The 15,187-nt window shown below is 36.4% G+C and overlaps 1 protein-coding gene and 1 long non-coding RNA gene across 6 annotated transcripts in view; one reads left to right on the top strand and one right to left on the bottom strand.

The window, feature by feature from the left end:
* Nucleotides 1–13,455, top strand: part of TAB3 (TGF-beta activated kinase 1 (MAP3K7) binding protein 3) — a 101,735-nt gene extending 88,280 nt beyond the window's left edge. For 2 of the 3 annotated variants that reach the window (XM_067724420.1, XM_067724421.1), the window contains 2 exons: nucleotides 6,926–7,027; nucleotides 9,409–13,455. In XM_067724420.1, coding sequence (XP_067580521.1) covers nucleotides 6,926–7,027; nucleotides 9,409–9,557 — 251 coding nt within the window. In that variant the 3' untranslated portion in view covers nucleotides 9,558–13,455. Of the gene's footprint in view, nucleotides 1–6,925; nucleotides 7,028–9,408 lie in introns of those variants that run through there. The other variant, XR_010940113.1, reaches the window with a different exon arrangement.
* The window catches only part of LOC137217497 (uncharacterized), a 56,663-nt gene that overhangs the window by 6,453 nt on the left and 35,023 nt on the right, over nucleotides 1–15,187 (bottom strand). The window contains exons 2-7 of one of the 3 annotated variants that reach the window (XR_010940114.1): nucleotides 14,085–14,205; nucleotides 10,992–11,041; nucleotides 9,985–10,083; nucleotides 6,833–6,938; nucleotides 5,892–6,018; nucleotides 4,138–4,755 (exon numbers count right to left, since the gene is read on the bottom strand). This is a non-coding gene — a long non-coding RNA (uncharacterized lncRNA). Of the gene's footprint in view, nucleotides 1–4,137; nucleotides 4,756–5,891; nucleotides 6,019–6,832; nucleotides 6,939–9,984; nucleotides 10,084–10,991; nucleotides 11,042–14,084; nucleotides 14,206–15,187 lie in introns of those variants that run through there. The other 2 variants (XR_010940116.1, XR_010940115.1) reach the window with 2 other exon arrangements.

The raw sequence follows: 15,187 nt of genomic DNA on the forward strand, positions 1-15,187 counted from the left end.
TCTGTGTCATCTCCGATTTCATTCATTAGTGCCCTATGGTTTTCAGAGTATAGGTCTTTGACCTCCTTCGGTAGGTTTATTCCTAGGTATTTTCTTGTTTTTGATGCAATGGTAAATGAGATTGTTTCCTTAATTTCTCTTTCTGATCTTTCATTGTTCATGTATAGTAATGCAACAGATTTCTGTGTATTAATTTTGTACCCTGCAACTTCACCAGATTCATTGATGAGCTCTTAATAGTTTTCTGGCATCTTTAGGATTTTCCATGTATAGTATGATGTAAACAGTGACAGTTTTACTTGTTCTTTTCCAATTTGGATTCCTTTTGTTTCTTTTTCTTCTCTGATTGCTGTGGCTAGGACTTCCAAAAAAGTGGCTAGAGTGGACATCCTTGTCTTGTGCCTGATCTTAGAGGAAATGCTTTCAGGTTTTCACCATTGAGAATGATGTTTGCTGTGGGTCTGTCATATATGGCCTTTGTTATGTTGAGGCAGGTTTCCTCTATGCCCACTTTCTGGAGAGTTTTTATCATACATGGGTGTTGAATTTTGTCAAAAGCTTTTTTCGCATCTATTGCGATGATCATGTGGTTTATTCTTCAGTATGTTAATGTATGTATCACACCGATTGATTTGTAGATCTTGAAGAATCCTTGCATCCCTAGGATAAATCCCAGTTGATCATGGTGTATGATCCTTTTAATGTGCTGTTGGATTCTGTTTGCTAGTATTTTGTTGAGGATTTTTGCATCGATGTTCATCAGTGATATTGGCCTGCAGTTTTCTTTCTTTGTGACATCTTTCTCTGGTTTTGGTACCAGGGTGATGGTGGCCTCGTAGATTGAGTTTGGGAGTGTTCCTCCCTCTGCTATCTTTTGCAAGAGTTTGAGAAGGATGGGTGTTAGCTCTGCTCTAAATGTTTGATAGAATTCGCCTGTGAAGCCCTCTGGTCCTGGGCTTTTGTTTGTTGGAAGATTTTTAATCACACTTTCAATTTCAGTGCTTGTGATCGGTCTCTTCATATTTTCTATTTCTTCAGTCTTAGGAGATTGTACGTTTCTAAGAATTTGTCCATTTCTTCTAGGATGTCCATTTTTTGGGCATAGAGTTGCTTGTAGTAGTCTCTTAGGATGCTTTGTATTTCTGCGGTGTCTGTTGTAACTTCCCCTTTTTCATTTCTAGTTTTATTTATCTTGATGAGTCTGGCTAAAGGTTTATCAATTTTGCTTACCTTTTCCAAGAACCGGCTTTCAGTTTCATTGATCTTCTCTATTTTTTCTTTGTCTCATTTCTTTCTCTACTAATTTTAGGTTTTGTTTGTTCTCTTCCAAGTTACTTTAGGTGTGAGGTTAGGTTGTTTATTTGAGATTTTTCTTGTTTCCTGAGGTAAGATGGTATTGCTATAAACTTCCCTCTTAGAACTGCTTTTGCTGTGTCCATATGTTTTAGATCTTTGTGCCTTTTTTTTATTTGTCCGTAAGCATTTTGTGATTTCTTCGGTGATCCATTGGTTGGTTAGTACCATGTTGTTTAGCCTCCATGTGTTTGTTTTTTGCACTTTTTTTCTTGTAGTTGATTTCTAATCTCATAGTGTTGTGGTTTGAAAAGATGCTGATATCATTTCAATTTTCTTAAATTTACTGAGGCTCAGTTTGTGCTCAGCATGCCTGGAGAATGTTCCATGTGCACTTGAGAAGAATGTGTATTCTGCTGCTTTTGGATGGAATGCTCTATAAATACCAATTAAGTGCATCTGGTCTAATGTGTCATCTTAAGGCCTGTGTTTTCTCATTGATTTTCTGTGTGGATGATCTGTCCATTGATGTACGTGGGGTGTTGAAGTCTGCCACTATGAATGTGTTACTGTTAATTTCTCCTTTGAAGGCTGTGTTAGCATTTGCCTTATTAAGGTGCTCCTATGTTGGGTGCATAGATATTTACAATTGTGATATCTTCTTCTTGGATTGGTCCTTTGATCATTATGTAGTGTCCTTCTTTGTCTCTTGTGTCTGATATGAGAATTGCTACTCTGGGTCTCTTTTGACTTCCATTTGCATGGAATACCTTTTCCCATCCTGTCACTTTCAGTCTGTGTTCCTAGAACTGAATTGGGTCTCTTGGAGACAGCATATACAGGGGTCTTGTTTTTGTTTCCGTTCAGCCAGTCTGTGTCTCCTTGTTGGAGCATTCAGTCCTTTTACGTTTAAGGTAATTATTGATATGTATGTGCTTGTTGCCATTTTCCTAATTGTTTTGGATTTGTTTTTGCACGTCTTTTCCTCTTTTGTTCTCTTGTGATTTGATGACTATCTTTAGTGTTGTGTTTGGATTGCTTTTTCTCTTTTGTGTATCTGTTGTAGATTTTTGGTTTCTGATCCCCATGAGTTTTGTTTTTGTTAACTTTTATTGGAGTATGGTTGATTTACAATGTTGTGTTAGTTTCAGATGTATAGCAAAGTGAATCAGTTATACATACATATATCCACTCGTTTTTAGATTCTGTCCCATATAGGCCATTACAGAATATTGAGTAGAGTTCCCTCTGCTGTATATAGTAGGTCCTTATGAGTTATCTATTTTATATACAGTAGTGTGTCTGTCTGTGTCAATCTCCCAATTTATCCCTCCCCTCCTTACCCCCAAGTTTGTTTTCTACGTCTATCTATAACTCTCTATTTTGTAGATAAGTGAACTTGTACCCTTTTTTGAGAATCCACATATAAGTGATATCATATGATATTTGTCTTTCTCAGACTTACTTTGCTTAGTATGATCATCTCTAGGTCCATCCATGTTGCTGCAAATGGCATTGTTTCATTCTTTTCAATGGCTGAGTAATTAATATTCCATTGTATATAGGTGCCACATCTTCTTTATCCAGTTCCTCTGTCGATGGACATTTAGGTTGCTTCCATGTCCTGGCTATTGCAAATAGTGCTGCAGTGAACATTGGGGTACATGTATCTTTTTGAAGTATGGTTTTCTCCAGATATATTATGCCCAGGAGTGGGACTGCTGGATTGTATGGTAGCTCTATTTTTAGTTTTTTGAGAAATCTCCTTACTGTTTTCCACAGTGGCTACACCAATTTACATTCCCTCATCCTTTGGGAGAACCTCTGCCATATAATTAATTTTCAGTTTGTGGGTCTCCCACCTGGTGGGTATGGGATTTGATTATATGGGGAAAGTGCCCCTCCTACCATCTCTTTGTGGCTTCTTCTTTGCCTTTGGACGTAGAATATCTTTTTCGGTAGGTTCCAGTGTTTTTTGTTGATTGTTGTTCAGCATTTTGTTGTGATTTTGGTGGCTTGGTGAGAGCAGGTGAGCTCAAGTTCTTCTACTCTGCTCTGTTGTCTCCCTTCCCCCAAAATAAATGGAAACTGTATATAATATAGTTTAAATTTACTCAGCATTATAAAAACTATAGTCCTAAAAGATAATTCTTACAGTGCAATGGGAATTTTAAAGGTTTTATTTTAGAATGGGAAGTTTGATCTGCAGTAGATCTACGATTATTTAATTGACAGGCCACAAAAGAATCCTTGTGTACTCAACAGGCGGGCATAACACTTAGATTGGGACTAGGACAAAGGAAATCCTACATGACCAAGATTTGAGGAATCACTTTTGCATAGTTATTAAATCATTTCTGTGTGGTATTAAATCTTTTCTTTTGAGTTGAGTTTTATGTACCAAATGTATAACTAGCATTGCAGTATCTTAAAAAATCATTCTTATACTTCTCAAGCCTGCGGTCAAGTATGCATTTCATATCTTAACCCTCTTTGGTTTAAAGAACTCAAGGTAGGTTGATCATGAGGACATACAATATTGGAGAAGGCCTTACTTACAAAAGTTACCTACAGGGGTAACGTTTTAAAATCACATCAAACTGATTAATCAGAGAATTTTAATTCTACACAAAAATAATGTTACCTAACCTAAACAGCTTTGTGTTCAACACTCGGTACAGAGTGTTTTAAGGATTTCATTTATAGGTGGCAATGCAGTACATGTTCTTTTTATTGTTTAATACTATTGGGTTGGCCAGTTCGTTCAGGCTTTTCTGTAAGATGTTACAGAAAAACCTGAATGAATTGTTTGGCCAAGCCAATACTGTGGATGTTTTTGACTGCTCTGCATTTAAAATAGCCTACTGCTGTCTAAAAATGGTACAAAGAATCTTAGTGGATGACTACCAAGTACCAGATTTGTATCTACTAAGGAAGCATTGCCTAGTGGTAATCCGGTTAATTGATTCAAGGGCTGTGGGAGGAATCACCCTGTTTAAGGGATATGTCCACTGTGAGCCACCTTATTAGCATAAACTCTATGGTCTGAAGGGCCCACCATAATTAACAAGGACACTCCTGTCTCTTGAGAAATTTCAGGATTTTAGAGGTTATCTGCCAGGAGCTGGGGCCAAAGCTAGAGCTTTCTTTGAGCAAGGCCAAATTCTTTACAACAGTTAAAGTAGTGCTTAGAAGGAAATTTATAGCCTTCAGTGCTCACATAAGACAAGGAGATCTAATGTCAATGACATAAAATTCTACCCTAAGAATATAGAACAAAGGAAGTGAAAAGAAAGAAAATACAAGAAACATCAATGAGACAGAAAATACAAACAACAGAGAAAGGCATCAAAGCCAAAAAAAGCCAAAACTTCTTTGAAGGATAAACAAAGTCAGTAAACTCTCAGGTTGACTGATCTCGAAGAACAGATTACCAAAATCAGCAATGAAAGATGAGGCTACCTGTTAAAATAAGGGAATGCAGTGAACATCTTTATGCCAGTAAACTTGACACTGTAGATGAAATGGACACATCTTGAAAAATAGTGAGAACAAGATGAAAAGGGAAATATAACTAGTTATATATGTAATTAAAGAAATTGAATCCATTATTAAAAGTTTTCCCAGAAGGAAAACTTTAGACCCAGATGGTTGCACCAGTGGGTGAATTCTATCAAATATTTAAGGAAGAGATAATGCCAATCATACAAACTCTGAGAAAATAAGAGGAAGGAATGCTTCCGATTTTCTTTATGTAGCCAGCAGGACCGTGATTCTAAAACCTGATAGCCATTACCTACCTCCCCAAAAGAAAACAAAGTTACAGATCAATAACCCTCATAACATAAAGTATTCCCAATAGAACAAAAGATAGATAATACATCATGACCAAATTGGGTTTAGCCTCAGGAATGCAATATTAAGAAAGTAAAGGAGAAAAAGCATATGATCATTTCATTAGATACTGAAAACCATCTGATAAAATTCAGCAGATGACATGATTATTTGCAAAGAAAATCTAAGGATACCAAAAATTAGAACTAATAAGTGAATTTAACAAGGTTTTGGGATATAAGGTCAGGATCCAAAAACCATATTTATATATATTAGCCAACAATTGGAAAGTGGAAATAAAAGGATAATTACAATACCATCCAAAAAATGACACTTAAATGACACTAATAAGTTTCACCAGATATGTACATTGAATATTATAAAACACTGCCAAAGGAAATTAAAGAAGACCTAAATAAACCATGTCTGTTATTAAATCAGTTTTATTAAGGTAGCTATTCTTTTCAGATTGGTGCAATACCAGATTTACTGTTTTTTTCTTTTTTTGGTAGAAATTAAAATTCATATGGAAATGCAGAAGACCTAGAATATCCAAGTGGAATATAGATGTTTATCTGAATAATAAGTGTGATAATTAGAGAAAGAAGGAAAGACAGAAAGGGAGACCGAGAAATCTTTTTGGACCAGACTTTGTAGTTAAGCAACGCAAGTGTGTGTGTGATAAGCTGCCTCAGCTGATTCAGAAAGTTGTCCCCCCACCCCCAACCTTGACATTGGTAACTCATAGTGGCGAGAGCACTGACCTTGGTGTGGTACAACTTAACTTGAGCGCTGGTCCTGGTTGTCTTGGCCACCTGACCTTGTTCAGATCCAGAGCGGTGCTTCTGTACAGGGTTGTTGTAAGAGTCAGCGAGAAGGAGGTATGTGATGCTATAAAAGTGGTTAACAGTTCTAAGAAGTAGAACTTTACCTTAGTCTAGTCTCTGGAGCCTAAGATGTTCACTCTGCTTTTGATTTACTCTGATAACAGTGTTTAAGATTGTGGAGCACTGATTTCCAAAGGTAGGTTGTACTAGAGGGCTGCTTATGGGCTCCAAACTGATTACAAAATGAAAGATCTTTCTTCGGTTCTTAAGGGTAAATCATATGAAGTCTGCCATTTTTTGTTTTTACTTAATACAAAACGCTACTTACTAAACTGCCTATACATTAATAGAAACAGTATTCTCGCAAGAAATTGGTAATTGGTGTGCCTGCAGTCCATGTTGTGAAGTGTCTGCTAGGCTTTTGCACACACAGGTAACTGGAATTTATGAAAGATTGGGGAGTATGTATTATCAGTATATAGTATTACTTTGAGTTGGTTCTGATTTTTCAAGTACTGCTATTATGGTTTACTGTTACCATTAATGCAATGTGTTCTTGGGTTAGCCTTATATGGGTGGTGTACTTTAAACCCATAATTTTCTAGTAACTACTGCTTAATCAGGGAATTGCTAAAGTATCATCTCCCGAATTTTGTGTTCATATTGACATTTAATTATACTGAGTTTGCACCCCTAACTCACTAGAAAGTGGGAAACTGGTGAAATAAGTCATTTATTCCAAGTAATTAGAGAGGATGGAAAAAGTGGATACCACCTTATCCACTGCTCTGGATAGGTTGTAAGAGCAGTATTAAATACGGGACTTACCTTCATGGGAGAACTAAAGGTAGCATGAGGTAAAAGAGTAAATACTCAACTGTGTGTGTTCTGCGAAAGGTCCTTGTGAGCCTGTCCGCTCTTCTAATGCACAGCTTGATCCCTTCTTCCTGGCTTTGCTTCTTCTCATGCAGACTCAACAGACACCTGCACAGTTGAGAGGAAAGCCCGAAGAATTAGCGTGACCTCCAGAGTACAGGAGGACATCCATGACACCCAGGCAGCAGCTGCAGATGGTTTGTACTTGTGTGTCTGGAGTTTGTGCAAAATGTCCAAACACACGTGTTAACCCATGTAGAGTTCTCATAAGTAAAGGCCAACCTTTTTTTTTCCCTTAAGAAATTACTCTCTACTGAGTTTCTAAGGCTGTGCTGTCTAATAGCAATAACAGTTGAAGCCACGTACATAATTTAAAATTTTCTATTAGCCAAAGTAAAAGAGAAAAGTGAAATAACATTTCACTATGAAATCAATATAAAATCAGTGAGGTATTTTATTTTACATTCTTTCATACTAAATCTTCCTTTTACACTTAGAGCACACCTCAGTTCAGAGTGGCTGCATTTCTAGTGGCCACCACATGGGACAGAGTCCTCTAAAAATAATAGTATCTAGGAAACAAGGCCAAGTAAATAAATAAAAAACAACTTCAACTTGAAAGTTTTGGACTTTACAATATCTTATCAAAAGCAGATTAATATTATAAGAAAACTTTGTACTCTTAACAGAGATAACAAGTTCAGGTTTTGCACCACTTTCCCTTTAACATTAAAGTATTACATTTTTTCTGTTAAGATTTCCTCTTAGTGTACTTTTTATTTTATTTTGTTTAACATCTTTATTGGAGCATAACTGCTTTACAATGGTGTGTTAGTTTCTGCTTCATAACAAAGCGAATCAGCTACACGCTCAAATTTAATCTTAGTCCTGACCACCCATAGAATTCCTTTCTCACAAACCTTCTACAACTTTCTATATTCGTATTAATTTCTCCCTTATTTTCTTTCCCGTTTAGAAATAACCAGCTTTATGACAAATTACTTTCTGTTCTCTTAACAAAACACATTTTCATTCCTTATGCCCCTTCTTTTTCCTTGCATACAAAGATGTTTTTCCTTATGAGTTTTTAGTACTTTTACTTACATATTTTAATTAGAATTCGTAACCTTAAAGCCTTGGTTTCTAGCAAAATCTAAGAAGTAATTATGAACTGTTTGCCAGTCAGGAAATGCTGGTATGACAAACTATGAACATATCCTATAACCTACTTTCTTTCTTTAATAACCTAATTAATTTCTTTCTTTAGTGGGTCCCAAGACATGTCCAGTGAATGCAAACAGACTTGTTTAGCAGTTAATGTTCTCGTATCTTATTTGGAAATGATCCGAATATTCAGTGAATTCCCATTGCTTAATTTAGCAGTTTCAAAAGTTACCAAAAATCTGGAGAAACTGTTCTGTGTAGGCAGTCCTAAAACATTATTCCTCAAGAGTTCACCTAAAAACTCTCATCTCATTTACCTTTAAAGTTTCATCATATCAACTTATTTTCTTGCTGACAAATTTTGTAACAGGAATAGTAACATCTTATTTGACTTCTAGTCAAATTGACTCTATGGTCTGTATGACAAGCCAAGTTCCATGTTGTTACCTAGCCCCCCTTTATTTTTTTCTTGTTGATGAGAGTTAGTTACCTTTGAAATTTGCATTTTGAAAATGGCCTAGATAAGCATTCCTGGAGTAGACCGGCTAGACCTTTGGCATCTCAAAGGCATAGGAGGAGAAATGCAAGCTTCTCCTAGGTGGACTTTGTTCCTTAAGGCCAGATCCACCCCACCCCCCACTACTACAAGCCTCTTAAGATAAATAGGGGAGGTTTTTGGGATTGGGGAATGGTGAAGGATTGTGGGCTTTGGATTGGATTGTTCCTGGAGCTACACCTCTGGTCCTGGAAAAACCTGAATTTGTAAAACAGGGACAGCTATTTTGAATTTATCAAAGGATCGACATACCCATCCACCCTATGATAGAATGTTTTTTATGAACTGTCACACCACTTATAAGTCATTATGATTAAAAACATGCATATTGTGGAGCTGAAAGTCTCATGGAAGAAGGCACACATTTAATCAATGTTTGATATAGTATGACTAGTACTACGGGGGGGTGGAAGAAGGCACACATTTAATCAATGTTTGATATAGTATGACTAGTACTACGGGGGGGTGGAGTCATGGGCGGGCCGAAGTTGTGAGGGAAAACTTCAGAACTAATTTAACATGCTATATAACATTTCTCATTGTTTTCACTTGGCTGGAATATAGCATAACTATCCACTATCGAGAGATGATTAATTAACTTGGAAGGTAGTCTGTACTGGACTTCTATCTACTTGTAGGAAAAAAGTAAATTGTTGAGAACAAAGTAGAAAATATATCATAAACTTACTATTTAGTTCTGCATTTCTAGTAGCTATGTATACTACTGGCTTTGTCATTTCACAATACCACTTTCCTTGCTTTTGGGGGGTAATTTTGAATTTCCGTTTTGTTGATGATACTTAGAAAAAAATTCACTCTGTTTTCTGTTTTCTCTCTTTTATTCCTAACTTCTCTCAGAGCATCCAAGTAGCTCCAAACAGAGTCCTCGGACACAACCCCGAGATGAAGACTATGAAGGGGCTCCATGGAATTGTGATAGCTGCACCTTTCTGAACCACCCCGCACTAAATCGCTGTGAGCAGTGTGAGATGCCACGGTACACTTGAATTCCCAAGAGTCTGCACTAGGTTGAGAGTGAAGCTTTGAGCGCCCATTAGAAAAAAAGGAAACCTGGGGAATCTGTTCATCTGCCCAGCCTTTTCATTTCATATAACATGGTGGGGGGGGGGGGGGTGACAATGCAGCCGCTTGTGCTCAATAAAGAAAAATGGGGAGGGTTTTTTTCCCCCTTTCTTAACTCATTGCAGAGTTACAGATCGAAAGGGATACTTGAAATGGGGAAAGGATTCACTCCTGAAAGAATGTACACAGAGAAGTCAAGAGCTCTTCTGTGCAACCCCAATTGTTAAAGTTACTGCTGTTAAAGTTACTTATAAAATAAGTTACCCTTATTTTATAAACTAGAACTTTGATTCATGATGTGACATGTTACAGTTTATGCAGACAAACTGTGAATTGCCAGAGCAGACTTACCTGGTCACAAGCTCTCTGGAAAACCCAGGCTCCCCAGGCTTCTTCCTGTTGCTTCCTACTGAAGAGAAGGACAGGGAGAAGCAACCAGAGGATGTTTTCCTGGGGGGGCAAAATAACAAGGGTATTTGTAATTGCTGCTTTTTTCAGGGGTAATTTCAAACACACAAACAAAATGTTTTAAAATGTGATTTGTAGCAGTCAGGAATTAGGCATATCGTGCCCTTTGTTCGAAAGTACAATCAGAGGCAATAAGATCCCTTTTGCTTGTACAGTGATTCATCAAGCTATACCAACACTGGTAACTAAGACCTAATTATGCCACATAATAGATATATTTTTTAAGTTACTGCATGCTTTTATTAGGCCACTGGTTTTTAAAATAACCAAGTCCTTACAAATTATGATTTTATGAATGACCTTCTCGTAAAACTGCGCTTCACCAATAGCACAGTGAACGTATGCTGAATGTAAATCCATTCCAAAATCCACTTGGAATCTTGAGCTCAGCTGTGGTTCTATAAGAAATGTGTGCAGTCCCTAGAGCCTTTTTCCCCCTCCTTCCAATTTGTGATGAGTCCATGATGTTTACAGCACAGATAATACTTTGTGCCATAATCCTAATTTAGCTGAAAAAAATTAATATTAGTTGTTCAATAAAGATATATTTGCACATATGTTAACAAAATAGTGTGAGGAACATTATAGTTGGCCAATATCATAAAGTTGCACGCTGCGTTATTTGGGGAGGAAGAGAAGGCTAGTCAAGAAATAACGACTGAGAGAAAGGTGAATACAACAGACTTTGAAACTAAGAACTTTTAAAATGTAACAATACTGTATTCAGAGATGATACTGAGTTTGTTCAGACAGTTCAGGTGATACTAAAGCACTCTTTATTTATGAAACTAGAACTTTAGGGTATAAATAACTGAAGACATAAAATCATTTGACTTACTAAAGTGCACCACTAGAAAATTATTAACAGGACACTGAATTAAGGTCTTTACCATTGTTGACTTTTCTTCCAAGCTCAGAATTGGATTTTGGAATCTTCCCCCTATTTGGGTAAATATAAACAGCAATGAAACTGGTAGGTTTCCTAATCCTAAAGGATTTTACCTCAGGTTATATATAACCTGAGGAGTATATATACTCTCCCATACCAGCCGTCTCCCTTCTCTCCTCTCCCTCCCTCTCTCTATCACACACACACACACACACACACACAAGCTTCACGCTGTCACTGTGCTAATTTAGCAGTAATCTCTGGCAGACCTGGAAAAACAAGCTGCACTTAATAGCATAATGAAACCAAAGGCATAATAACTTATCATAGCTTATCATCAAAATCACAATTTCACACTGTACCTGCTTTGAAAACATTTTTTCATATGTGGAAAATGTCCTGGAGAATATCTACTTGTCTCACAAAGTCAGCGTGGCTATGTACTTACACTGATAAAACATCTCTCATATAACAACTGTGGTAAAACTGTGAAAATAAAGGTGAGAAAGCAGATGGGCTTAAAAGCATTGACCTGAAAACAGCATTCACTCTTTAAAGGCTTTTGTAGTTTGTAGTAACACTGGTGTCTGTCAGTCTCCAATAAGTCTATCAGTCCTACTGTCCTGTAATATGCCCATGCTTTTGCCTTTGTATGGTTTCACATCTCTTTAGTGATGGTCAACCCCACTTGGTATTAAGTAACAATTTAGGGGAAAAATACATATATTGCTTGATGTTCTAGCTAAAGGTTTACCCAGTATTCTTAGTGATAATGCTGAAGTGGCAGCAATTAACTTGGCAGTTGTCAGTTGAGAATGAAAGTAGCATGTATGAAAACCGTTTGATGCTTTATTAAAACCATGTAGATGACTTTAAAACTATTGCATGAACATACATCCAGATTACTGAACTGTTATCATCATACAGTAGATGCATGGTTCCAGTCCTTTGGTGATAGATCTAGTAAATCATTGTTTTCACCTGCCAGGAAATATGAGCAATCAGTCTATTTGATAGGTGTAGAGGGTGGGGTTTGAGACATCAGCGATTGATTTTTAAGGAAGTTTTGTATATGTTCATTTCTGGTTGTGCACAAGTTTCATACGCCAACATAGGCTGTATTCAGTTTTTAAAATAAGCAAAATTATTTGACACTGATAAATTTGATATATTTAACTGTGTCCCATATATAGACTACTTCTTGCCTATGACAAGTTTGAACAAGAATTCAGTCAACTTTCAAGATGCCTTTTCAAAAGGATCTGGCTGCTGAGGTGCCTATGCTTTTAGGATCAGTTGGTGCACTTCTTGTTTCTAGTAAAAAAAAAAAAAAAAAAAGGTTTTTTCTTAAAATACAACCAGTTTGATGTATCTGGGAACACAGAGAGCTGACTGTACATTTTACATTATTTCACTGTTTTGTAAACTGGGTTTGTAGAAAGCACCTTTGTCATTTTGTTAAAGTACATTGCCCCTTACATTTTGAGGTAGTTCTTAAAAGTTTAAAGTGGTAAAAGATGAGTCAGAAACTTTCTAAGCATTGTAAAATGTTTCCAATAATGACCTTGTTTGAGGGAGTACAGAGGCGCGCAATTTAAAATAAGAAGTGCGTGGTAGAAAAGGTAGTTTTAGAGCAGATTAATGATGGTGGGGAAAGTGTTGCTAATTTGTTTATTTCCCTGAAAAAATGGGAGTGTGATGAGCAGTTTAATAATTTTTAAGGAGCTGGTCTCAATTTTAGTACTTATTATAAAAGAGATCAATGTTTCCTTCAGTTTTGACATTGCTTTGTCCCAGTTATCTAGGGGGTTCATATTCCAACTTTCTGTGGCAACTCGATTTTATATAGTATTTTAAAAGGTAATTGTAATGTTTTTGACAGTATAAACAAAAAGCAAGAATATAAGGCATAGAAAAACTGTCCTTTGAAAATATCAGTGATGTACCCTGGAATGTGAAGATGTCCCCTTATAGTTTAAATTGATTTATATTTTAATATTGTAATCACTGTTCAGACTTTGAACGAGTCGTTACAGTGTGTGTCTGTATATCCGTAGAGAAAAATGACAAATGTAATGTTACTTTAAAATCAAAATAAATTTGGCACTGTCTGTTGCACCACTACTGTATCTTTTTGAAAGAATTATTGACAGTATTTTCTTATTGTAAAAGGTAATTCTGATGATGATTTCATTCACCAGACGTGCATATTTTTTCCTGTTATTTGCATCCCCAAATATTTAATACAAGTAGATTCTGCATGGCTTGAGCATTCAGAGATTAATAGAATGACGACTCAATTTTAATTTCTAAAGCCATGAAACGTGGCTTTGACACTGAACAATTCAGATCTCTTGTTTATAATGACACCCAGTTGTCCATGTTTCCCCACTGTAAAAGATTTGCTCAATTTCTTCCCTAAAACAGCAAGAATTTATTAAATCTTGTAAATACCATGTCTTAGATTTCTGTGTATGTTGTGAATTTAATTATTTTGAGGCGAAATTGTACAAAGGCATTTTTAAAGGCTATGCATGCATCGTATCTCCAAACAGAACATATTCAGAAAGTCAGATCCCTGAGAAATAAATTAATAAACTAAAAGCAAACACTACATTCTGCATCCTTTCTGTGTAATTAGAAATGATTTACAATATCAAACCAGTCCTAGTTCCAATACTCATATATTTCTGGACTGAAATATGCTGTCTTAGAAATCTAATCTTTTCTATTCTTCTATTAGAACATGTAGTAATGTTAGATGTGGGTTATTAAGTATTAGTACATTACTCTAACTTAAAAATTGGGTGAAAGTATAAATAAGCAAATTTTATATAAAAGTGGGATATATACACTACCAAATGTAAAATAGCTAGTGGGAAGCAGCCGCATAGCACAGGGAGATCAGCTCGGTGCTTTGTGACCACCTAGAGGGGTGGGATAGGGAGGGTGGGAGGGAGACGCAACAGGGAGGAGATATGGGGATATATGTATACATAGAGCTGATTCACTTTGTTATACAGCAGAAACTAACACAATATTGTAAAGCAATTATACTCCAATAAAGATATCCACTTTAATATATATCACTTACCAAAGAATGAGTGATTTTCTTATATCTTTATGTCATCTGTAGTTAGGTTTTCAAAGGGATATAATCACCTTCCTCTTGCTAGGGTCTGTAGTCACCCTTCCCAACTTGTGCACAGAAAATACTGCAGATGAAGTATGGTAGATAGTATTTTCAGTGATTAGGCATATTTAAAGTCAAAATCACTCCCACTACATTATTTAAATATAAGAAAATTTGCAAACATACAGAAGAATCCTGTAATCCCCCACTCATTACCCGGCTTCCAAAATTATCCAGATATAAGCAGACTTATTTCATCTATATTCTCATCCACCACCCCATTATTTTGAAACAAATCCCCAGACATCCTAGCAACTCATCTGTAAATAAACTTTTAAGTTTATTAAAAAGCACCATCTATCACACCTTATAAGATAATATCAAATATCCAGTGTTAAGTTTCCCAACTGGTCTCACAGAGTTTTTTTTATAAGCATGTCTAAATTAGGGTCTAAATAGAATACTTGACATTGATTGTTATGTTTCTTACATCTTTAATCTGCATATATACTTTCCCTCCTTCCCTCTCAGAAGTTACAAGGAAACTTTACTTCATCAGGTACTTGGTTACCCTCCACCACATCTTAGTGTAAAGTAACACATAGAAAGAACATCAAAGATAACTAAAAATAGTATGTGAAGTATTTTTTTACTGTCTTCTTTCCTTTCTCATCACTTCTCACATCCTGTGTTGTCCCTTTTAAACAATCTGTTTTTGAAATAGAAGATTACTTCAAATCTGGTTACCACAATAGTGATTCCTTGTGCTGCTCATTTTGTTAATTAGGCATCTGAGAGAACTGCATCATCTGTCTGTAATCCCACTACCCATATAATGATTTCTCTTCAGGTACTGACCGCTCAGTTTCCCACACGGAAGTGTGCTGGGTGTGGTTTGTCTCCTACCCCAATTCCTCCAGAGACTTCCTGACTTGACTTTGGCCTACAGGCCTTTTTCTAGGACACTATCCAGGTGGTGTTTTGTGACGGAGGTTTCAGAGGTTTTAATAGGGTATATAATATGTGGGTGAGATTTTTGCTTTGCCAGTTCCATACTCTTAGAG

The sequence above is a fragment of the Pseudorca crassidens genome, chromosome X, assembly GCF_039906515.1.
Source record: "Pseudorca crassidens isolate mPseCra1 chromosome X, mPseCra1.hap1, whole genome shotgun sequence".
Taxonomy (NCBI): Eukaryota; Metazoa; Chordata; class Mammalia; order Artiodactyla; family Delphinidae; genus Pseudorca; species Pseudorca crassidens.